A 26,082-nucleotide genomic window follows, 5' to 3' on the forward strand; every position below is an offset into this window, starting at 1 on the left:
ACAATAGGAAGTCAGGAACATTTACCTAAAAGTAAGGAATAAGATTGTGGTATATGTAGGACACCATTACTACATTTTTCTTAATCATGACAATCCTAGCATTTTCTTTTTTTGTTGTTAATCTCAGAAGAAATTAAACCTCTATTACTTCACCATACATCTAGTAGTGCATTGTAACAGTAAATCAGTTCATTAAAAATAACATGGTGCCTTGGGCCATCCCTTGGCATGTCTCTTCCACATATTAATGTTTCTTTAGGAGTGTGGTATCAACATGTCTGATCAGAGTCATTAGAATCCCACTTAGTGGGAATCTTAAGTACTCACTGCAGAAATTCAGTGCTGTCTCACTATACTTTTGTGTGGTTCAGTCTGTTGTGGAGCCATCATTAAGCTGCTTAAGGTGCAATATACAGTTTTAAAGGGAACAGCTTCTATCTGTCAAGACCATTTTGTGACCAAGTGAAGGAAATCATTTGGAAACCACCAATAGCTCTCTGACAGACTGGGTGTCTGTCTTGAAGAGGCTATACTGGAATCTATCTACCTAAAATAAATATGGACCCATGTAAGCTTTTTAATTATTCCCTTTTATTGTTATTTTTTAAAAAATAAAATTGTACCACCATGATATAATGCTGGGGGCTGTTTTAACTCTATGCTTTTTGAGATTATTTTGTTTTTCAGTCCTTCTCCACAGGGAAACTCAACCTGTTGCCCGAATTAAATCAAATAACACCCTAGAGGGAAAAAACAAAAGCAGCATAAAATATCATGAAGTTAAAATGGAAAGTAATTTCAGTGTGATAGTTTCATATAACAAAAACAGATTTTGAGGTGATGGTACTCATTAGATAATAATCATTATAAAGAAGTAAAACATGGGCGCACCTACCACAATCACGTTATGTAGATCTTTATTACAGTTTTCAGAATACATGGATTAACAATGGCCAGGCTGTGATTTCATCAAATTCCTATTTTAAACATTACATACAAACACAAAGCTGTTTAAAAAATAGAAATGCATGAGTTTTGTCACTTTTTGTTTTTTCTTTTTTTTTGGCATCAGGAGTCATGTGACTTCCAAAAGAAAAACCAAATGGTGCATGACAGCAGATGACTAAACTGTAATAGGTCATTGTTCACATTCTGTGGCATATGTATCACCTCAACAGTGCTAAAAGCAGCACTACAGGAACATCCTTCTCCTTTAGCATTCTTCTAATGACATCAGTGGGTGCTGAGTGACAGCTTGCAGGACTGCAGAATTCACAGGCTTACACCAACTCCCTTTTTTTTTGTGCACAAAAGCAATATGTGATCTGAAATAGAGACACCTGAAGCTGAGGGATTTGGCTTTAAAATGCTTTGATTTCATTTATTTACATTTTGTGTGCATGCGTGGGTGTGTGTGTAGATACTGCAGGAGAGATGGAGAGGTTTCTTACAATATGTATTTTAAGATTAATAACTTGCAGGTACAGTATGGCACAGGAGAGGTGGGCTTTACATTGTTGCTTTATGGCATTTGTCATGCCTGACCTCTCAGCAATTCAAAGGCAAACATTGAAGTATGATTCAGCCAAGCCTCTGCTTAATGGATAAGAAGCAATTTACATCTATAGGTAAGTTTGCTCCCACGGAACTAGTACCAGCTTGACATATTTACCAGTGAGATCATTCTCGGTATAGGAAGTACTCAGTTCATCCATCAAAGCAGGATTTGCCTGAGGGATGCAGAAGTTTTCTTAAGGAAAGCTAGAGGAGAATTTCCAAAGTCAAACCGAAAATTCAGCCAGATTCTCAGAGTTTTGCAAAACATTTGTGTATAGTGGGATGATTATAAGGTAGGTCACTGATGAACTGTGGTTTGGATAGAAACCATGAACACATTGTGGTTTTTACAGCATTTGTCTGAGGTAGTACATATACCACACACAAAACCGAGGAAATATACAGATATTCATAACTATTTGCATGTTACAGAAGGGAACTAGGAGATTGCTTACTTTTGTCTCTGAATGTTCAAGAAAGAACAGATAATTTTTAGATAACATTTTTCATATTGACCATGGCTGTCTAAAACCAGAACAAATTATGTTTATTATTATTATTTCTGGGAATGCTTCCTGAAGCTGTTAGTCAATGCCCTCTGAGGCACTAATTTTGTTTTGGCTTTCACATCAGTTCATAATATGGTTAACACTTAAACCAAACATCACTTATGTTCTGGGAAAGGATATTTGTTGAATCACAAACAAACATACAAGACAAACTGTGTTGCACATTTTTTTTTTCAGTAAACTGCATAAAACTTGAGCAAAAAATGTCTAGTGTCTTTACATTTCTGATCTGTACAGCCAGTAGTTAAGCAACAGAGATGTATATTTGTATATGATTAAAAAATTTAATTCCCATGTCAATTGCAAATTTAGTTCAATTCATTGAAAAGGTAAGATTATCTTCCTCTTAAATAAACTAAGAAATGTAAACAGTGTAACATCATTAAAAAAAAAAACAACCTCTCTTCAGTACTTGTAACTGGTAAAATGTGAATGCAAACAGATGTGCTGGTATATTGTTAATGTAATGTCTCAGAGGACATATAGTGAAACATAATTAGCAAGAAATTTATGTATGAACCCTCCAGCGATTTTCTTTCTGGGCTTACTTTGAATACAAATATAATTTAACTGATATATTTCATTTTTTAAAATTAGAAAATAAGGCAAGTGCATTTCTGAAAAAGGTGCTACTCTTCTACACTTCTAGATAAACATGTGACACCTCTGAAAATTAGATCAATAATAAAAACATTAAAAATATCTGCAATTCAATATAGACTGAAAAACTATCAAAAGACAAAGTGACCAGCATCAATTTCAGAAAATATTTTAGACTTCATAAATACGAGCACCCTATATTTACATAAATTACCTTCTAAACTAGTTTTCCTTTGAAAGACACTTTTGTTCTAACAGATATGTCCATTAAATTATATAAATGTTTCAAATATGAAAAAAATAGTAGCAAAATAGAAGCATCAGGTGGTGATGTTATTTTGGAACTGTTTTTTCTTTTCCTAAGATTTGGTTTTTGATAATCTGTAGTCAGCTTTCACACAGCTTAAAAACAAACCAAAAAACCCATGGAAATGAAAAACTCGTGCACTAATAATTCCTGCTCCAGTATAAAGATTCTCTTGCAGTCTTTTGAGTTTTCACATATAAAGATTATACCAATACTTGTAAATCCCAGCAAAATGCTAATTTTAAAATCTGAATTCTAATACACTGTTGATTGTATTACAACTTTACATAAAAATTATGAACCTAATCCCTTTAAACTGGCTTTGTACATTAAGCACATTTGTATAACTGTAAATTTAATAATTCCATTTTAACACGGTATGCTTCAATACAACATTGATGTTGACCTTGCACAAACCAGGACAGAATTCTTTGTATCTCTTACTGATAAACAAGGAGACAGAATCCTGTTGCATGCATTTTTTTTTCCTGAAGTACCATATAACTCTTTAATTTCTTACTAAAAGCGCAAAAAATTCCAAACAGTTTAGGAAGAGTATTACCTGACAGCACACATTTCACTAGGCTTCAGTTGCATTCCTATGTTTATAGTTATAGCAATGGGCAAACCCCTTTTTGCCTTTGAAGACCATAAAAAAAATTAAAAAAATAAAATTTTCAATACTAGATTGAAAGAGAACTAAATCTTTTCTTACAATAATTGGATATTGATTACTGTAGTTTGAAATCGTGAGGATTTATCCCAAACTATTCAGATAGTCTTAAGTGTATCTTAGCAGAGAAGCAAAAAGAATCTACTGTACAAAGATGCTTGGCTCAAGCAGTAGTGCAAAGTTACACTGCCCCAGTATTGAAGGCTCCTCTAGAGCTAGCAGTTTGTGCACAGAAAACCATGTGACACCTTATCTTCCAAATATTCTCTATATAACTTTAAAAAAAAGGTTCCCCATAACATCAGGCAATGAAAGTATTCATAATAATTCATCAATCAGTGAGAAGCAGTAATATCTTAAGAACAAGTGCCATCTACTACAGTGTATTCCTGCTTTTAAAAACATTATAGCTGAGCAATAGATGAGTAGTTCCACTGGAACTCCCACTTAACATCCTCCATCACATCCAGATAAGCAATGAACCTTCAGTAAAAAGGATGGTGAAGACTGCCCTGAACACCAAACAGACTGTACATTCAACTGGGGAGAGAAGGGAACTACAGAACTAGAGTTTCCCTTCGAGTGGCAGAACACAGACAGTGTCAGCTACTACACTGACTGCTCACCTGAGGTACTGCAGTGCAGGGCCCTGTATACAAAGCAGAATGGGAGGAGCTTCCCAAAAATCAAACTGCTGCAATCATTGATTACTGCTCCAGGTAGAAAATTTGTTCTTAGCTGCTAACCCATCAGCACTAAAATCCACCAGGAGAGATCCTGCTCCATATTTTACCTGAGAAATGGAGGAAAAACTCAGAGGCAGTTCTGAATAATTTCATAATGTAGCTTGTCTCAAAAAACCTACACAAAGGTTTTTTTTTTATTTAAGCAGAATTAAAATAGGACAATCATACCTCCCCCCAAATATTTCTATAAAGAATATATAAGTGCATAATTAGAAAAATTCCTCCTTAAATACAGTTAAAAACATATCCTGCCCTTGATATAATTTAATTTTGGTAAAATCCTATGCTCTGTTTTATTTTTTTCCTTAGCAGTGGTAAGTAACTATACATCATCATATCACCAAAAGTGTAGATATGTGGTATATCCTTCTTGCAGCCAAAATAGCTGAATCCACCAGGCTTTACACTAAAATCTTCAGCAACCTGACTGGGGCTATGTGTTGCTTTTTTATGGTTACAAAAAAGATTCTGATAATGTAGACCAGCTCAGCTCAGCTCTGAATTTATTAACATACAGTTTTATTATTTCTTCCTTTCATGTTCAAATCAGAACTGCAAATGGAATCCACAGCTGTATTCTTTCCACAAACTTGTTATTTTCTTACCCATATAAAACATAACCTAGAAGTCCCCAACTCCTTTCATGTAAGTTGCCAGCTTAAAAGAAAAAATAAAAAGAAAAAAAAAAGAAAAAATAAAATAAAATAAAATAAAATAAAATAAAATAAAATAAAATATATCCTACTGTTTAACACTGTTTACAGATCTTGGTAGTTGGGGTAATAAGATACAGTATGTGGATTATTTAGCAATAGCTTTTAAAATACAAAATATTTATACACCTCACTTAATCAATACCAGTATTCCTTTATGATCATTGCCAATTTGTATGATAAACTCTTTTCAAAGTACAACCATTTAGTTGTAAATAAATCAATTCACTAATTCTTTGGCATGAGAAGAATCATACAGCTGCAATTGTTCCATTGTGGCGAGACCGAGACCTTTCCAAAGTCACTCGTCTGTTATCTGGAATACAAAGAGAGGAAAAAACAAATCACCATAAGATTTGAAACACGGATAATGCAATGTCAAGAGGTTTTCAAACAGTCCTGAAAATAATTTCAAATGATATGTAAATAAGTAACTAGGAGACTGGATCAGAGAAGTTTCACACTGCAGCTGCCAGACTGAGTTCAAGAGTTCTGCAATCAGCAATAAATTACTTTCTTGATCAGAGAAGCTTGGGGATAAAAGCATTAGGAGAATCCTGAAACATGGTCCCCTTGGAAACAGCACACAATAAGTAAAATTCTGGGTGAAAATCTTATTTTATAAACAATTTATGCACCAAAGCTCTGGAAAAATACATGTCAAATTCCATGAGAAAGTACTGACCAGTGTGGTGGTAAAAAGCCTACTAGAAGCTCCAAGAATGAAAGCCCTAACATTGTGCACTATAATTTGGAACAGAGCTAAAAATAGAACAGTTAAATCAGCCACTTCCTAAGCATTTCCTGATTGTGCAAAGTGAACAAGTTTTAGTATAAAATATTACACAGTAATTACTGCAATGAATAATAAATACGTCTGTATCACAGGAAAACAATCATAAAGTCCCAGCCTCATTCCTAAATGCCTCTAAATTAAAATTTTAAAGCAATGACTATACACATGCACACACAGAAGAAGGGGCAGAAGATTAACCCCCACTTCTAGAGGTTTGGGTTTTTCTTTTTTAAAACGTGGTCCTTTTTTTTGTTATTGCTTCCTTTTGACCTAACCTTTTTTATTCTCTCATGTCACATTCAGGTTGCTGCTCTCTGCATCTCTGCACCAGTACAGTATCTACATTGCTACAGCTCAGGGTGTCCCAGAATAAGGTTGGAACTCCAAGTTAGTACCTGAATATCATAAAACAACAGTCACTCCAGAAGCAAAGTCTGACAGAGAAATTGCAGGCACGGAGGTTTTTCTCAACTTTTATCCAAATTTGCTGATTTACCTCTCTCTTTTTCCACAGTGCAGCAATCCAGAAAAGCCTGGCACTGGTGCTGCTGTGGGAGAGTGCTAAACCTGAGCCAAGGTGATAGGTAAAAAAAATATCCTTGGAGAAAGCTACTGACTGAATCACTGCATTCCAGAGACTCAGGGAAAGGTTGGAGAGCAAAGACCAATCTGGGATCTCCTTGATGAACAGAAATATCTGAAAGAAGAATGCAAGGAGACCAGCTTTTCAGTGTTGCCCAGTTAGGGGACCAGAGGCAATGGGCATAAACTGAAAGACAGGAGGTATTTTACAGTGAGGGTGACTGAGCACTGGAATGGTTATCAGGGGAGGTTGTGGTCTCCATCTGTAGAGGTATTCAAAAAACTGTCTAGACATGGTCCTGGACAACCAGCTCTGTGCAACCCTGCCTGAGCAAGGGGGCTGGAAACAATGACCTCCAGAGGCCCCTTCCAACCTCAACCATTTTGTGATTCTAAGCTAACAAAGCCAGAAATGATCCAAGCACATTAAATGTCTGAAGAAGACAAAGCAAAGTCATCTCTGTGATCTCTTTCTGGACAAAGAACAGAGGATGCCTTTGGAAGCTGCATGGGCTCTGCAAAATCAGCTGTCCTTTCCCCTGCTCAATGAAAAGAGCCTCCAATGCTATAGGGAATTAATGGCTCCTTTAGCAACATTATTAGTTCTTTCTATAGTTCTGCCTTGCCTCCCTTTCCTAATGAATCTATCCATGCATAAAGTATTCAAATTACCCTAAGTCAATCTGTTTTGCATGGGAATAAATCTCTACGCTGGTTGCAGTGTCACTAAGGCACTGGAAATTAAAGCACAAAAATGCTGTCTAAAACCTAAGAAGGAGAGTTAGAAACTCAAATGTGCTGCTCCTCCTCTGCAACAGGGACTGGTGAAGAGTCCAGTGACATTTGCTCTCAGCCTTCATTTTGTAGACTATTTCTAGATTTCATTTTGTAGACTATTTCTTGTTATAATTTCAAGATTGTTGACTGCACAGGTTAAAAACACATAAGGGTCTAAGAACTGTTGATTTCTTCATATTTTTTTTTTTAAGATTTTTTAAAATAATGAGACAAGTCTTAATGATTAATTATAAATTATAATTTGCTTCAGATGATGACAAACAAAGTACTTTCCCAATTATTTGAAGTAATCTATTGGTTTAAATTCCAGTTTTTAAATGGAGATAATTACATTTTCTAGAGGTAGGAATACAAAATCTGATATTCAAGGGAGACTGGAACCATGAGGTTGTTCTAATCAAGGGAACAGGAAAACAAAAATTCAGTTATTACCAGTACAAAACAATGTCAGAATTTGGAAGATACTTTTCTGAAAAGCTTAGGAGCATTTTACTAAAATAAAGGCAGTAGGATATAAATTACACTTTGATAAAATATTCAGTTCACGGATGGATTAGATTTAGTTACTATCAACGTAAAAGCTTTAACATAGCTGAAAATTTGAGGGTAATACAAAGTATTCCTTGTGTTTTATAAAGAGACCTATTTTATTCAACAGTGAATCTGCAAGCAACCTTGTGTGTGTGTGCATATTTATATCAGGTTAAAAACCCAAAGCATTAGTATGTGTACATACATATACACATGCCCCAAAAGAAGTCACTAATTTCTTCACTAGATGTAAAATGTGCTTGGTATATGTGCAAACATATTGTTAAGCTAAAACAAAGAATTTCATATTATGATCTGAAGCTGGACTGGGCTGATATTTCAGTGACTTAAACAAAAATTTAAAGAAAACATTGTATTTATAATGCTTTCAACATATGCTTTCATTTATCTCCAACAGCTACACTTAATTTTTTTTTTTTTACATTAGAGTCCATATTGAATACCACATCAAGCAAGAGTTGCTTATAAACAAGGCTGTGATTAGCATCAAACTGTCTAACATCACTAAATGCTAAAACTATTCGCTTATAATGGAGGGGGCACAGAAAAATAAAAGGTAGTACTGTTTAAAAGTAAGCTAAAAATCATTGCCAAAAGGCTCAGGTGTACACTTTAGAAGCATGTGAAACGGACAGCAAAATATAATAAAAGTTCCTGTATGCATCTGTCATGCCTTCTGGGTAACCCATCTACCTTGTAGATGAAAACTGTTTCTTCTTTTAATGTCAAAAGTCCAACTCTTTAAAAAGCCTGGCATTTAGAAAGCATCCACAATGCTCATATTTCAGACAATATAATCTGCCTCAGAAATGAGCACATGAAGTTAAAAGTGGTCTCTCAATCAGCTGAATAAACCTTTTCCTGTAAAACCATAGAACCATTATGGTTGGAAAAGACCTCCAAGACCAAGTCCAACCCTCAACCCAACAATATCAGCCAACTAACCCATCTCCTGAAGTTTCTTGAATACTTCCAGGTATGGTGACTCCCCCACTTCCCTGGGCAGCCTGTTCCAACACCTGAAAACTCTTTCTGTAAAGAAATTTTTCTATACATCCAATCTGAACCTTCCCTGGAACAACTTGAGTCCTTCTCATCTTGTCCTATCACTGTTTTTTGGGAGAAGTCACCAATCCCCACCTCACTATAACCTCCTTTCAGGCAGTTGTAGAGAAAGATAAGGTCTCCTCTTAGCCTGTAAAAGGCAGAGCAATGAAGGATTAAAATGGAACACAAAACATGTTTTTATATCCTAAACATTTCCCATCTTTTATCTAGCTGAATCAAATACAAGTAAATATACAACTAAATTCTGAGAAATCAAACGGATAATTCATTTTTAGCATAACACTGGAATCTGATCTTGACCATGTCAATTTTACCATGATGCAAATACATATTATCTACAACACACAAGATAGAGGTGGTTTTGTTTGTAGGAACCTACTGATGTAAAATTATAAAAATAAGCAAAATGACAATAAGCTTAGTGCATAAGTACAATAAATACATGCCATGAAGTCCACAACAAACATCTAAACAGTTATTTTTAGAGAAGGTATTTTAATTTTATGGAATCTGACAACTTCTCCCTTATGATGTTCTCTCTTACACCCTGTATGTATAAAGCATTAGAAGTTACAATCAATTAAAACCACATTGGTAGGGGAGAGGAAAATACTTTTGCAAAAATTATACTCTGCAAAATGTATTTTTCCTCTCCTTAATGCTCCTTCATTAGTTCTATTATTAAAAGAGAAATCTCAATAGCTGCAACAGATTAACTCAGTAGCTTTCTATCAACATAAAACTCAGTTATATTAGGAGAAAAATAAATGATACTCTGCAGAACTGCAATTCTAAGATTAAGTGACTTTTCAATTTCACTTTCTTCTTATCCACTCTTCCAGGTAGTAAGTTTTTGCTCTCCTAATTATAAACCTGGCTTTTTATGAGCAATCAATGCTACTAATAATAAAGATGTGTAATCGAACAGACTAGTCATGAGACTGAGATATCTAATAATAGAAAAAGACAGAGACTACAAAACCATACCTCAAATAGACTCAGCTGGAATTTGTGTTATTCTCTATCAACCACAAAAAAGTTTTCTTTGGCATGCCTGACACTGAAATCATAAATGTATTATAAACTGTTCTCTCAGGCTTGGGTACCTTAGACGACCAACTCCCCAGGATTAAGTATTTTTTTTCCCAGTCCTTTAAATCATTTAAAAAGTTCCTTTGTGCCTTAAATACATCAATTCAAACACCAAGCTGATTTTGAAATCTTATTTCCCTGCAGACTTTCCTAGAGCCCTCATTATATCGAAGTTGCTCCAAAATTTATGTAACTGCAGCACCCTTAGATTAGCATTAAAAAAACCAACCCAACAAGGTACTTCCAAAACCACAAAAATCCCTCCTCAAAACCAACAACCAACATGCCTGGTGCCCATAACTACTTTTTTCCCTTTTTACCTGCATGCATAAGATAAAACACCAACATGTTATAGGAAAACTGGCTAAAAAGAAGAGTGGGGTTTTCAGGAGTGAGCCCCAATATAGAGAACCCTGAAATGCTTGTTTCTTCAAAAAGCTCACACAATGAACTTGCACAATCCGGTTTTCTTTTTCTTTCCCCATCCAGATCTTTAAGAACTAACTTTCCTAAAGCTGTCAATAATAAAAGATGTTTGATACTCAGAGACAGAAGGTACCAGCTTGAGTTGACTTGAACATGACCACATAAGGAGGCAGAACAGACAGCAAAGAATAAAATATTTAAAATTTCATATTTTTGAAATAATTTTGGTAGGCAAAAAGATGCAGGAATGCATGTTATAATAGAATTTGTATGGCCTATGCTTTTGGGAATCAATGAAAGCATTTACATAAAATATTTATTTATTCATTCATGTAACATTTTGCTCACCAGGAAGTCCTAGTGAAAATACATCTTGTTTTCATGAGCAACACAAGGGAAAATACTCATGCAGGCCCAGGTACTTCAGCAAGCACCACTATTGTAAAATACATGGCAAACAATTAAAAAGCAGGATAATTTCCTCTAAGTACAGAATTATTACATTAAAATAAATAGTAAGCTGGTCATTTAAGAATGTTTTAAATGGAGAAACTGTCAGAACAGATGATAATTCCAAGAAGCAAACACTGCACCTGTGACATTGATGACACTGGTATTTCTTCTTCAGAAAAAGGTAGAAATCTGAACTGCACTTCACAATTGTCACTTTTTTCCTGGCAGAGATAACTAAATATTTTCTTTATAGTATCACTGATTAAAATTGAGGCAATAAAGAAGAAATTCTACACATTAGTCTGAGTAGCCCAAATTTTTCTCCTTGAGCTACCCACGCATGGGAAAAACTGAAACCAAATTACAATGTAATTTATGTAAAAACACATTATCAATTGCTTTAAAGAGCAACCTATGACAACAATTAGCTTTATTATTTTTCTTTATCGACTGCATGCACTTTCATCAGCTTAGCTTACCAGTAATAAAAGGTAAATCTTTTTGCAAATTGGAATTGATAGAAGATGAGACAGAAGCAGAATTGATGTAATGTTAGACAGCAGGGAAGCCCATCAATCTCCTGTGCTTCTCTAACAGCTACAGCTGAACACTTCTCTAATGTTGCCTGGCCTGTACCTATGATGTTATTAGAGGGTATCAACTGAGAATTAAAGAAATTAAGAGTTTCAATCCTGTTGTTATGCCTAGAACAAAATTATTTTGAGAAACAGCACCTTGAGAGAGAATCTCTCTCCTAACCACAGTTTTGTTCAGATTCAGTCCATCTCTATGAAATTTGTTTTCAAACTGATTTTTTCCAAATGTGTGGCCTATAGAAAGCAATGAGGCAAAAAGCATCTATGGGAGAAATGCAGCCAAAATAACACCCCAGAAAGCACTCACTGAAATAGCACTTTCCAGAAGATTTTCATTGCAAATAGGTGAAACAAGCAAAGAAAACAGTTTTCTTACAGGGTTACGGGGAGTTGTACAGGTAATACATTTTTAAATAATCCTTTAGTATTAAAACACATTTTATTTCAATCTCAGCAGGCACTGGACACATGCCTGGCAAAATCTGAACTAAGTAATGTTATAGTGACCACACTGGATCATTGTACAGTCACTCAGATGTGGTATTTTCGTTATAAAATATGAACAAAGATCAAGTGATACAAAATCCCTGGTCTCAGCTTGTTTTTTTTCTCGAGAGAATCTCAACTTCTTGACAATCAAACTTAAATGACAGCTAAAATGGTTACTTTAGCATCAATTTCAAAGAAAACATTGTTATTTCAAGCAAACCCTGTAGCTGTGGGGCCAAATTCTATAAAGATTATTTTGGTCTGGTTTAGGTCCAACCCCAGACTTTCATGTGAAAGCTGAGTGATAACCTGATCATATACACAATATATGTTGTTATGATGGAGAAAAAGAAACTTACCATCAGACCAAAGAAATAGCAGGGTTTTGGTCTGTTGGGATTTTTGGTGGGGTTTTTTTGTTTGGTTTGTTTTGTTCGTTTGTTTTTTTTTTTTAAGCCATCGAAATCCACACATATAAGCAGCCCCAAAACATGGTAATTATAAATGCATCATGTTTTGATCTTACAATATTTTAAAAATTATGTTCTTGACCTGGTTAGTGGGATGTTTGCCAATATACTGATTCACAAGAAGATGTGTTGAAGAGTAAGAAATGTTAAAAGAAATAAGGTGAAAAAAGAAGAAAAAAGGTTCTGTGGGGCTCTTAAGATGTTCCCTAGGATATGGAGAAAAGTATTAAGGAGAATTATAAGAGAATTAAAAGGATGTCTCTCAAGACTGAATAGTTCTTCAAAAAAAGCAGAAACACATCTCTTGAGTTATCTGCAGAAGTCAGGAGTGTCAAAATTATCCCCTTAACACAATCAGCCGTAAGGTATGTAGATGTATTCTGTTTGAAAATAGTGCCTTCTATAGTGTTAGGCCTTCAGATAACAACACAGTCCCTTCATTTTAGGATGGTTTCCAGACCAATAAGACAATTTCTCATTGAAAAGATATGTGGATGTTTGGATTCCTTTTAACTTGCTACGTAAAATTGTTATTATCCAGAAGCAACGTAGCACAGAGCTAGATCTAAAATATGGAGAGCTGAAGGATTTAAGTCCTGATACCAACGGGTTTCACTCAGATAAAAAGGGAAGAAAGATACATCTAATCTCACCACTGGCACACAGACCTGGCTTGCTGGGCACCATTAGTTGTAGCCTTTGAGTTGTATGAAAACACAGAACACCAGTAAAAAAAAAATAATTTATATTCAATGTTTTATATATAAATACCCTCTAAAAATTAATAATGTGAGAACTTTTAATGTGTGATGTTGTTTACCCCAGCTCAGCACAATCCAGTTGTGTCCACAGTCAATACAGTTTGGGAACACAACAAAAGTAACACTTTTGCAACCAAAAGCTAGGATGTTGACCATCTGTATCCCAATTCCATTAAGCAAATAATACTAAGCCTACTTAGAGCTGAACAAAATCTAATAAAATATTTACAGAATAAAAATGGACTTGTAAACCCTAACTTCAAGTAAAATAAATCTTACTATTGCTAAAAGAATTGGCCTGACAAGCAAAGATTCTTCAAATGTTTAAATGATCTATTTAATATTTTAATGTGACTTTGCTTCCTTTGTTAATAGTACCACTTGGGATATGCATTGAAAGCTCTTCCACAAGAGTTGCAGTGGAAAAACCTTACTTTGAGACAACATACACCTGCCTCAGGGGTTACAAGAGAAATCAATCTATTTTTCTCCTTTCCTCCAAGGGTAATTGGCCTTTAAAATTTCAGAGGAAAACAGGCCTTCATGTCAGCCCAATGCAGGCACATATACAGCCATTTTCCATTCCATTTTCCATTTCTTTTTCAGTTTGAATTCTCAGCTGAGAACTAAACTTATAAAGGTGGGAAAATAAAAAAGCAGATGAAGAGAAATGATTGCACCAGTTCAAATCCTCTCCAATAACAGCAGCACTGTGACCAGCATTTGAGTCTGGAATGTACTGAAACTTGCTCTGAATAGCTGTTATTTTCCTAGTCAGTATTTTTTTTTTATTCTCATTTGTGATAAACCTTACTTGAATTCTTATGACAGCCTGTACCACAAGCATTCATGGAGATTTGCCACTGATTTTAGTTTAACTGAAAAGTTATAATTATTGCTTCATTTCTCACTCAATCTCACAAAATAATGCTGATTTATACCTCATCCTTATGAAACTGCCTTTTTCAAGCAGCAATCATCCCTACAATCTTTATGCTATGCTACAGATACAATCATGTCCTGTTAAATTGCATATGGTAAATTTTACTTGGCTACTAAATTGTTTCAAAGCAGTAAAACTCAGATGTTAACCTTCATATTTTCCTGATTATATGTGATTTGTAATGCATCACTTATACCATACCTCCAGTAAGATACTCAAATGCAAAAATATTTTTTCCAGCAAATAAAAATAAGTAATCTAGTAAACAACAAAGGATACACAAACACCAACCAAGTTGAAAAAAATAAAACCAACTTAAGTCTTCTCAAAACAGTAATAAAATTCCCTTGAACCAGAGGATTGAAAGTGCATCACTAAACCTTTAATGTGAACGTGCTCAGAAGCTCTGTGGATACAGGTGTAAAGCAATTACTAGATTTGATATCTGAATGAACTTAGGTTCCCATTAGAGTCTGAATGCTTCAATGACCCTATTATTTTCCTTCCAATGCTCCCAGACCTGATCAACTTAATTATTCCGACTAGTGAAACATTTAGTACATGAATGTATGATTTGTTTTAAACCAAATGAGACAACTGAAAGTGTTTCATGTAACACATAAAAAAATAACAAACCAAAAACCAAGATAGGTGATTTTTCCAACAAAACCTGGAAACAGGTCACGTCTAATTAACACTAACAAAGAGAAGAAGAGATCCAAAATAAAATTACATTTATTCAGATATTTTCCTTTGAACTTCTAATTTGTAACCTTTATTGCATCTCACGTACAGTGCAAAAGGGTGTATCTTGTGAATCAGAAGGACAAAAGTCATCAGAGAGTAAATAAAAAAACAGATCTGCTTCAGTAAGGAAAAAAACCAACCCAAACGTCAAGTCACAGAGAGTGTTTCTCTCCTTTCATGACTACACACACACTATTAGCAGTTGTCCAGAACTAAATTTAGCTCCTCTGGAAAAAAAAAACCAACAAACTACATCAGAGAGGACAGCTTTGCTGATGTTAAAGATGTATTTTCCTATTTCTATTGTACCTATTTTACTAATAAAGGAAAGTGTGGGACATGAAAAAGAAAAAAGATATTCCCCTCTTGAATGGATTTGGTGTGCTGGTAATAAACCCTACTCTTCATAAATAATGGAATTTAAAATGGTTTCCAAAATTATGTATTCCCAGCTCTCCTATTAACACTATTGCTCTCGCACTCTGTATTTGCTTTGAAAGTAAGTTGACAGTAAGGTTACAAACAGGACAAAGAAATCAAGACATTAATAGGTTCTGAACTTCATGTGTACAAGCAGCCATAAAGTTTGCATCTTCCCATCGGAAGGCATTTGTCCTTAAAAAGAATCAACCTGACATCAGAGTGGTCCCCATGCTCCTTGCCTCCTTTCACTAATGATATGTAATGGCTGCTGAGCCTGCAATAAAAATGTTTATGTCCAGCTACATTGCCATCATTTTACCATCTAATCTGATACTTTTAAAACAGCAGAAAGCCGCAGGAGACCCTCAGCAGCTCGTGCTGAAGGCACCTCCTGACATCAGCCTTCACTTCCCACTTCAAATGGAAGGATTGGGTTTGACAAAACATACAGGAAGTCAAGAGAGGAGGTTCTTCACCTCTTCTCTGAAACTGCCTGGTAGAAGTCAATACCAATTCCTTTACAAAACTGCAATCAAAACCTGCCAGATGAAAGGCAAAGAGGAAGCTTTCCAGCTGGTTCTTAAAAAATTTTGTGAGACTGGAGTAAGGATGCGTTTGCCTCCCCCTCACCTCCACTTCTCCTTTCTACTTGAAACACTGAAGTTACGTCTCTCATGGAGCCATACTTGGCCCTTTGCAGAGAACGCAAAAGTAAAGAACTCAAAGACAGGGGAAAAAAGAGAAAAGTCATTTTTTTGCAAAGGAATTTCTTTCAGAACAGCAGCTGGATATCACTCCTGAAAGGCAAGTATTTCCTGCTGGTTCATGTAAAGTGGCCACACAGTTTTTCTCCATACCCAGATAATTGACAGCCCTTGTCAAAAGCAAACAATTTTCTTTGTAGCCTCCAAAAGTCTGTCTCCTGTATTTTTTTTATGCATCAGAAACAAATTCTCTTTATATATATTAAAAACCCCAACTCTGCAATAACTTGTAGTGCCCATGTAAAATGAAGTATTTTAAATAATACAATAAAAGCAGACTATCCATAATTATTTTTTTATTAAATAAAATATCAACATTTTTTATTCATAGCTAGGTTAACATTTACAATTCAGCATTTTGCAATATTTAAATGCAATTGAATATGCTATGAGAAAACCTAAAACTGCATCACTCCTGTATGACCGCCTGGCACAGGCTTCTGTGGAAGCTTCTGTGCCCATCTGCATCTTCATTATACAATGCTAAAAAGAAGCTCCTGTCTGAGCCTTGCAAGAAGATCTCATCCATACCTGTAACTTCCCTACACACCCCAGATGCAAGTAACCAGACACTGCATGTGACTTTCACAATAAATTATTTGCAACAAAGGCACATGCAGGTTATGTGAATGGGAAACTGTTACTTATGAAAAGAATTCAAATAAGAAATTAATATAGATGATACATGACAGACTAAGGTGAAATACAATAACTTCTAGGAATTTAGGACTTAATTTCTTTCTTGGCTGAGCACAGACTGCTTTATGATCCAGTGTGAGACCTCGGTGCTCACATCAGGCAGAATTTGACCCTTTATGTTCATCTAAAGAATAAAAGTACAGAAGTGGTTAATGCTGTGAAAGGGTAATGAGTTCTCAGGAAAGAGCTCAGCACATCGGCTATTTATTAATCCTTGCATCTGAGGAGTGTAATTTTCTAAGGTTTCCTGTGCCATTTCAGCAACAGCTCTCCCAGATGGAGAGTGAAACCCCCAAATTAACACCTGATTCCTCTGTAATGCTGACCTATTTACCTTGCAAAATCTGCCAGTCTATCTCTTCCCAGTGAGCTCAGTTCCTTCTGATACAATAGCAAGGATCTCAGATAAGAAGGGCAGGGGTAGCATGTGTTAACAGCACATGGATCTGCTCTTCAGATGGTTCTGAAGAACCTGTAAGTACTTTAGAACTGCCTTAACAGTCCTTTCTCAAAGACTAAGGAGAAAAAAATGTTTGGGTGCACTATTATTGTCTGCTTTTTAAAAGCATATTTAAAAACTCTAGGGTTTGTTAAGTCCATACAATGAAATATTACTTCCAAATGAGTCTGACTACCCAAATGAATACCTATTTAGGAAAAAGAAAATAATGCAATTATACAAATATGGACATTATTATTCCTGAAGCAAAATATCTATATACACATGATAACTTCTTTCTGAGGTCAAGCTTTTCAACCTTTACCAGATGCATAATTACAAGCTCTTCCTTTACTAAACAGTGAGCTGTGGCAGTGCTGGTAGCCTGGGTTATGCATTATGAAGCAGACCCTAACAAAATGTTACCAGCTGTGTTAAAAGCAAGACCTGGCTTTACAGACACTGAGGAAAACATCCTATTAATATGTTTATGCATAACATGTATTGATATTAATATGTAATATGTATAATAACAAGAATATGTATTGAGTTATCGGTGCAAGCTTCAGAAGTTTAAAATAACAATTACACATTATTTTAAAAGAAAAATAGACAATATAAAGCAAAAAAGAGGTTAAGTTGTTATGAGTTTGATTTCCTCATGCCACTCTTTTAAATTGTCCTGGTTTGGGCCAGGATAAAGGTAATTTTCTGTCTTGTATTTTTGCTTTCAGTTAAATCTCTCGTAAGTAGCTGCATTTGCTGAACTTAACAGCAAGTTTCTCAGACTCTGTCTGCTTCTAGGACTGATAACACTCGATGTTTATAGTTACTGCTGGGGAATGGGCTGCAGAACCAAGGCCACTGCTCAGTTCTGAGGAACATTTTGCCCTCCTGAAGGAGAAAATGAGTAAACCCTCCTGTAGGGAGGAGCAGACAAGATAAATGACTAAAATTGACCAGAGTATTCCACCCCATACATGTCATACTCACTACAAATATGAGGGACCAGGAGAGTCAAACCCTTCCTTCCTTCCTCCTCTTCTTCACCTGTCTCTGTTTGCTTTGGCATCCTGGGATTCATTAGTAGGAATGGCATGGAAAGCCTCACTTGTTCTTACTCTTTTTTTCTATCTCCTCTCCAATTCTCAGCCTTTTTCATCCCAGAACATGGGATGAAACATGTAACTATTACACAGACTCTCCAGATCTTTTTAGGAGTCCTCCATCGACTTCCTCTCTACAAACAGACCTGACTTTGCTTAAATTTGTAAGTGAATCAGCTTCATTTTTACCTGCCTTTGCCAGCATTTTCAGAACATGGCTATATAGACTTTCTTCTAAAAATTTTGATTGGTATCCACATTAGGTAAGCACCCTGCCATGCCCCAAGCCTCTCTGTATCTTGACCAAAAGGAGACTCAGTCACTACCTGAGCAGTGGAACTAAACCAGACCCCTTATTCAGCTCATGCAACATGTGTGAATATAAAGTTTAAAGAAAGAAAATTCATCTTCACTTGGGCTGGATGGGAAGCAGTGATGACACTTGATACAAAGATGCTCAGGAAGATTTTAGAATTTAAATTTTGTGTTTTACACATCCCCAGACTGAAGCAACAGAAGGCAAGGTTAGGGCAAGGGTTGCTTGTCTGCGTATAAAGTTGCAGAAGAGGCTTAGAACAGGTCACTGCTGAGGGTGCAGAAAAATGAGCATTTAGGGATAAATCGTGGCCATAAAGCATCTTCTGAACACAGAGAACTTGATTTGCTAATAAGGATAAGGGTTGCTGGGGAATGCTTTTCACTTCACATGAAAGTTACCTTAGAATCCCACATCTCTTCTTATATGCCTTCTAGACTTGAAAATAATGTCTCATGCCACAAAATAAAATTATTTTTCTTTCTAAAATTTTCCCCTTTTAGAAATCTAGTTCCCAGTACCATTGCAAAACCACTTGTACAATACAAAGAAATTATGAATTTAGGTGGAAGAAAAAAAACAACCCAGGAGCCTCTGTCTGGGGTGGGAGAGAGTAGGAACTGCTTTTTCTGGCAGATAAAATGATAAGGAAACTACATCCTTAATGCCACTAAAATAACATTAATCCATCAGATATTTTTTTGCCCAAAGCTGGCAATGTCCTTTAGAAATCTGTTTTGCAGTATGTGAACAGTCTTAACTACAAGCTCCTTCACTTTCATCCAAAGGAATATTTTTTCATGCCTGAACTAGTTTCATCTTTACAAATAACAAAGTCAGGGTTAAAGGTTTACACCTATCTGTGATTCACTGGGCACTGTGGCCTTTTCACTACCATGTACCTCTTCCTTGGATTTTTTTATAAACTCCTAAAGCCAAAGCAATAAAAATCATGAACAGCTTGTCTACTGTCCAGGACAGGACTGAATCAGATTTCAGAGCACACAATGGAAAGTCTGTTCTGTTGAATTAAACTTTCATCAAAGGATGTGCTACATTTTTTTTTTTTTTTTTTAAAAAAACTCTGTTGAACTAGATGTTCTAGGCAGCATTTTCTATGAAACAGGACTGAGACTTTAGTGAACATTGATGATAATTCTTGTTAATGTCCAAGTACTTCTATTGAACCAATTACTCAAGGAAATGAGGTAAACTGATATAACAAACTAAGGTTTGAGGCTTTTAAACTACTTATCAGCACTTTATGATGAAGGAAAAAAATCAATTAACCTCTCCACTTGTACAACCTAATTTTTTACCAGAAGTAAATAAAAGAGCCTGCATTTTGGCTTAACAATTTGACTTGAGTTAACTAGGCTTTGGATAGAGAAAGCCATCTCTACAGACTTTCTTCTGTGAGGACAGGAACTTAAATTTTTTTTTTCTTCTTTTTAATTCTATGAAGTTTGCATCTGTGATTTTGGAATATTCTACTCAGCAGTAACGGAAAGGCAAACTGTAAATGAAAAGTTTTCAAAAGCTTTAATACAGAATTTGTTACAGAGATGTTTTTCATAAAGTATGCAAATCTTGCCACTTATATTCCAAGTGCTCAACTGACTGCAGTTTAAGGCAAATAATTATTTCATAAAGCAGCATACTTGCAAAGGGCTTGAAATGATGTCTATAAAACAGAACGGAAAAAAACGAGGAAGAGAAATACTCTGAAGTATGCAAAATATTTTCATATCCCCTTTAAAATTTTGACAAGGATGCATTTAAATACTTCCCTCTTCCAACTACACAGATGCATGACAAGTAAAAAAGAGCCAAATTGCTTACTGCAATTTGATTTGTTTTGCTTCTTTGGAGTTGTAGTTCAAAAAACAAGCTTTAAGTTCTTCAAGTCCAGCACAGCATGAAACAGCTGCAGTGTCTGGAAAGTCCAGGGGGAAGGATTAGTAAATGGCCCAATACCTTCAGGGCACAGGAGATCCTTAAAATAGGTAATGATTCAAGAGTTTCAACAGGAAAAGTACAGCAGGGTGCCTTGGAAAAAAAAAAAAAAAAGGTCTACTAACTTAAGCTTAATGATGATCAAACTAAAAGGTCACTTTATTGCCATCAGTTCCAGCTGCTGGTGTGAGTGATGCAGTCAGCAGCCCAGCAAAAGAACTTCAAGTCATGCAGTGCCTCTTAGAGAAAAGTCAAAAAATCATCCCCTTTTTGCCTCCATTGTCACATACATCAAACTACAAGACTGTTCTAGGAAGGGACCTTCTGAAAGCTAAATAAAAATACCTTATAAAAGTTTATATGTTAATGTATGTATACTTAACACATCACTCAGCAACTATAGGTTATGTCTTGTAACATGCAAAGTCTCACTGTAAAAAACCCAGATACAGTACTTAACCTATATAGCTTATAACCCAGACTTCTGATTTTTATTTATAACATAGGTAATGATTAGCTATATAATATCTTAAGCTTTATAATAACCCATTAAAATTGGTTATTCTCTATACTACTGTTAACACGTTATTCTTTGTTCTGTTTTTGCTTAGCATGTGAAAACAATTATGATTTTGCAGTTTAAAGACACTGTAAACAACTTTCAAACTAGTTGTAAATTTTAATTCATTAGAAAATCTCTCATAATAGGACACTTAAAAAATCTTAGCCTTCTGAAATCTGAAAAAGTGTACTCAAAAAAATCCTAAAATTAATATCAAAATTAAGTTCTCATAAACTGACTAAATGAAGAACCAAACACTTTTTCTTTAATAAACACTAAAAGAAATACTGAACAATGTTGAATGCTTTTGCCAAAACTTCTTTGAAACAGAGAAGTAATTTCTATGTTTAGGGTAACTACAGAGTTCTATATTAAATATGGTTCCACCAAATACTAAGTTTCTTGAAAATGTAATTTTTTTATTACACTAATGAATATTTCTCTTTAAGTAGTTTTCCAAGGAACTTATATAATTTTAGTTTTCCCTTGAATGCTCCTCATCCAGGGTCATCCGTGTCAGTGTTGCTGACACAACAGCTGAGATGATGGGAGCATTTTGTTCAACATCTGCTGAGGATATTAGTTTCATTCTCATTTGCCTTCATATCTATTTCAATGAAGGGGTTAACAGCATACTGAAATATTTTATTATAAAATACATAGGTCCATTTACAGACTATTTTAATACAGACTATAATAACAGACTACTAGTACACATCTTTGCATCTTCTCACTTTTTTTCTGAGCTTACTTGTAATAAAATTATTGTAAAAAATAATTTACTTCTATTACTTTATTTCTGATTCTTAAGAAGTACAAATGGTTAAAACCACTGTAAATGTCCATCCCTGCTGACAGAAATAAGCAAATGTGTCAGAAAGTATTAGAATCTTTGCAAAAATCCAAAAACCCTCAATGAGGGGTTCAGTGTGAATGAGGAGACAGGATTTTAGTTGTAGTTTGCCAAGGAGTAACTGATAAGATTCATGATAGAGATAAGCCTCAGAAAAACTGCTTTGCATAATTAACTATGTCATCAACCCCCCTTCAGGTTTCTAAAAAAACAGGCCCAAGAAAACAAAAAAGGGAGTGTCTTCATCCCAATCTATCACTGAGAAAAATAATTTACATCCCACCAAGCCCATTTCCTCACAATATTACATTTTGAAGTCACTAGCAAATGCACTGCACTGAAGTGTCTGTAAATAAAACATCAGTTAACACAGCAGTTGAACTGCAGAGCAGTAAAATCTACATCTACAATCCAATTTCACCTCAGCTGTTAAACAATACCATCCAGCCTCTCCAGAAAAAGAGTTGAATACATGGAAAGGAGATGAGTGGGAGAAACAAATTGAGTTGTAGTCTGTAGCAGTGGGAAAATATATGGGACAACACTGCTAAGAGCCTGAGAGAACAGCAATGCTGGGTGCAAGGAGAGAAAGAATGGGAACACAACCCAAAAAGAATAGAGCAGCCTGTACCTACCCTGTACTGAGTGGGTAAATGGCAGACTGACTGTTATGCACAGCCCAACCATCCCAACACAATCAGACCATCCCATGGAGCAGCCAAAAAGAGGAAAGGCAGTTTAGTTTCTAGGTTGGTGCACAGTAACTTTTGGAGTATTTAGTTTAAGGACCATCCTGCAATGGCAACCAGGTAGCCACTAAACATCATTGCATGAGTGAAAACACTCCAAAAATTGGCAAGCCCCCCACAAAATAAATATTAAAAAAAATAAAAAAGAAAAAAAGAAAAAAAGAAAAAAAAGTGTGGTTGTGCAGTGGGACACAGAGTTGCTATAAAAAAAAAGGGATCCTTCTAAATGAATGAAACAAAAAAACATGATTTTTGCATCTTGACTCCGTGCTAGCTATTACATGTGTACACAGGGCTACACCCAAAAATTCACAAAGAGAAAAAAAATCCTGATAAGAAATGTTATTTCCAGTTCTATTTACACTGTAGCATATGAGCAAGGGAGTGAGCATCAAGGTTTTTCAACATACTCCCTTCCTCAAAACCTGATAGATGTCTAGTGGAATTATTTCCTATAAATCTAAGTGGTGCTGACAATCTCACAAAGTATCTTCAAAAAATCCAAGGTCAAATACAGAGTCAGGATTTAAGCAAACCACTTAGCCCCGGATATTCTGGGTTTAATCCAGCAGTTTAGCCAGCAGTTAAGCAGCCTTTCCTTCTTTCACTCTGAAAATGGTTTAATCATCCAGTCTGGCTTCATGCAATTAAAAATCTCCCAGTCTGTAATTGACAACTGATGTAACAAAACATTGATACTTATCCTACAGAATTTATATTTAATCTCTATAACTAATATTGACCATATTCAGATACCACACACAAATCACTGATTCACACCTCCAATCCGCAGCCTTTGCAAAATTTGTTTTGTACAAAGCTCCCCCTTACTTCCTATCACACAGCCTCTCTATTTCTTCCTTATGAAAGGAAGAAAATTCGGTTTCTTAGTATATTTTGTCTTGCTTTTTCTTTCAGATGACCTATGAGATGACTCTTCACATGAGCTGCCAAGAGGCTGCAGGAGTTGGGCTTGTTTGGGCTTGTGAAAAGAAGGGCTAATGAGGGAACTTCCAGCAACCTTCAGCTGCCTGAAGGTGAATCACAAAACCCAAGTCAAAAGCTTTTTGGTCATGGCAGAAAGTAAAACAAGAGACAGCAGTCCAAACTTCTAAATGTTAGGAAAAGAAAATTCTACACTAGGAATGTAGGGCAGCACTAGAGTGGGTTACCTAGGAGGGTATGCAGGGTTTTAGGACTTGGTTTGACAAATCACAGCTGACCCCAGCCCCTGTGGTGAGAACCCTGCTCCAAGCAGGAGGCTGCACTAGATGATTTCAAAAAAGCCCTTCCAAATATTTCTCACACCCTTTCAATTCCCACAGTCTTGGCAAGCACCTACCAGGGATTCAGAAATAATAAGTATTAACACTAGTTATTTTTGGCTTGTCAATTAGTATTTTCATCTATACTCTTAGCAGTTCTAAATGCCAAGGCTTTGGTTTCAGTGATAGCTTTCAAATAGGAAAAGGCTTTTTTTTGCCAATTTCTCATTTCTAATCTCTTCAAAGTTGAAGCCAAAACTCTCTCTTCAGTGAGACTTCTTCATAAGTAACTGCATGTAATAAAAATAAATTATCTTCTATTATTTAGCTTCATTTAAAAAATAATTAGCATATACCCACAGGCTAAAGTGTATACTGAAAAATTAAACATAAGTTACAGATAAGGGATCTTCATTACTCTCTGAGAACCTGGTGATAAGATACAGTGGGACTAAGAATGGGGCTAGCTGCATGATAAACTGCACAAATGGTTCAGAATTTAATAGATGTAAAACATGATTATCAACATATTCATAACTACAACAGCCACAGTCAGGTATGAGTGAACCCATAGCACAGAAAGTGTTAAGAAAGTTCTGCTAGGTCATGGCATTTGATATGGTGCAGGAGTTCTATGGTTTTGGCACCTTTTATTCCACAGCATTCCATAACCTTGCACCCATGTGCTGGACACTTCCCAGCTGCAGAGCAGATGGATTCCTCAGCAAGGTACCCTTCTGGCTTTATTGGAGGTACCCCGTAGACAATAAGCCAGCTCACTTCTGACTTGTGTCTGGGGTCCCAAAGGACCACAACACATCAGGATGCAGATGCAGTGAACACATGGACCAAGACTCTTGACTGTGCCATCAACCACCTGTTCATGCCATAGAGACAGCCAAAGGGACTTTAGTCAGCACTGTCACATGGAGAACAGCCTCCCTGGATTATGTAAAAGTAAAGAAATAAACAGCTCTTGAGGTTGTCTCACATCATCTTCAGCTAGAAGCCCAGAGAGGAGGTTGTGGAAGGATAATGAAGGAGGGGGGAAGTGGAAGACTGAGAAAATTTACCTTTCCTTCCTTAATTTGATGTCTAGAATGGATTCACCAAAGAAACACAGAACTGACAAAATCTGCTTTAGAACAGCAAAGAATAAAAATATACTAAGAGGAGAAACAAACTTCTTGAGATGTCACTAACATTTCTGGATGTTGTGTACCACAGGAAAAAAAGACTGAGAAGAGAGTCTGGAAAACAGAACAAAATTAAGAAGTAAAAAGAAACCAAAGGGAAAGAAACAACACAGTATGCACTGCATTGTGAAATGCCATGAGAAAATACATTTCTGATTTCTGTATAGCGTTTTGGTTTCTTGGTGGCTTATTTGTTACTTTTTTTGGCCTTATAGCCAAGAGTGTATCTGGGAGGACAGAAGTGACTGACAGGTGTTTCTCCAGCGTGCAGGATCTGAAAACATGAGGCACAAGCAATTTCAGCTTCACTCTATTCTAAATATATGATACATGCTTAAAACTTACTTTAAAAAAAATACAGAGCAGCTTCAAGGAAACAGTAAACAATTTGGTCCAAAACTGCTATGATATTCTTTTGAATTTTACTTTGAGTTGTGGTATAACTTTCAGCCACCACTGAAAAGTGCATCTGCCAAGAGAGCCCTTGTTCAGAGTCGAATTACACAGGAGGACTAAAGAGAGGAATTACCAAAAAGTACAAAAAAGTAATATGTTGTTATATTATATGCCCAAAAAGTTCTGGAAATACATGGGTGCTAAAATCAAAACCCTAATGAGTCCTGTCTGGAATACAGGCAAATCCATCTCAGGCCAAAGATGGATGCCAAAGTATGCCAAATTCTCTCGCTCCCACATAAAAAGTGTCTGGTGAGATTTTTGTGCTCTTTGAAAGACATAATGGGAAAAAACATCTTCAAACTGAAAAAACCATAATTAAAAATAGCTTTTATTCCAGGAAGCATAAATATTATTTTA

General features: G+C 35.7%; 1 protein-coding gene across 4 annotated transcripts in view; it reads right to left on the reverse strand.

The window, feature by feature from the left end:
• Positions 1-900: 900 nt before the first annotated feature.
• DIAPH2 (diaphanous related formin 2) overlaps positions 901-26,082 on the reverse strand; it is a 204,941-nt gene continuing 179,759 nt past the window's right edge. For all 4 annotated transcript variants that reach the window (XM_030448826.1, XM_030448825.1, XM_030448824.1 and 1 more), the window contains one exon: positions 901-5,481. In XM_030448826.1, the coding sequence (XP_030304686.1) occupies positions 5,417-5,481 (65 nt within the window). In that variant the 3' untranslated portion in view covers positions 901-5,416. The remainder of the gene's footprint in view (positions 5,482-26,082) is intronic.

The sequence above is a fragment of the Calypte anna genome, chromosome 4 (assembly GCF_003957555.1).
Source record: "Calypte anna isolate BGI_N300 chromosome 4, bCalAnn1_v1.p, whole genome shotgun sequence".
Lineage (NCBI taxonomy): Eukaryota > Metazoa > Chordata > Aves > Apodiformes > Trochilidae > Calypte > Calypte anna.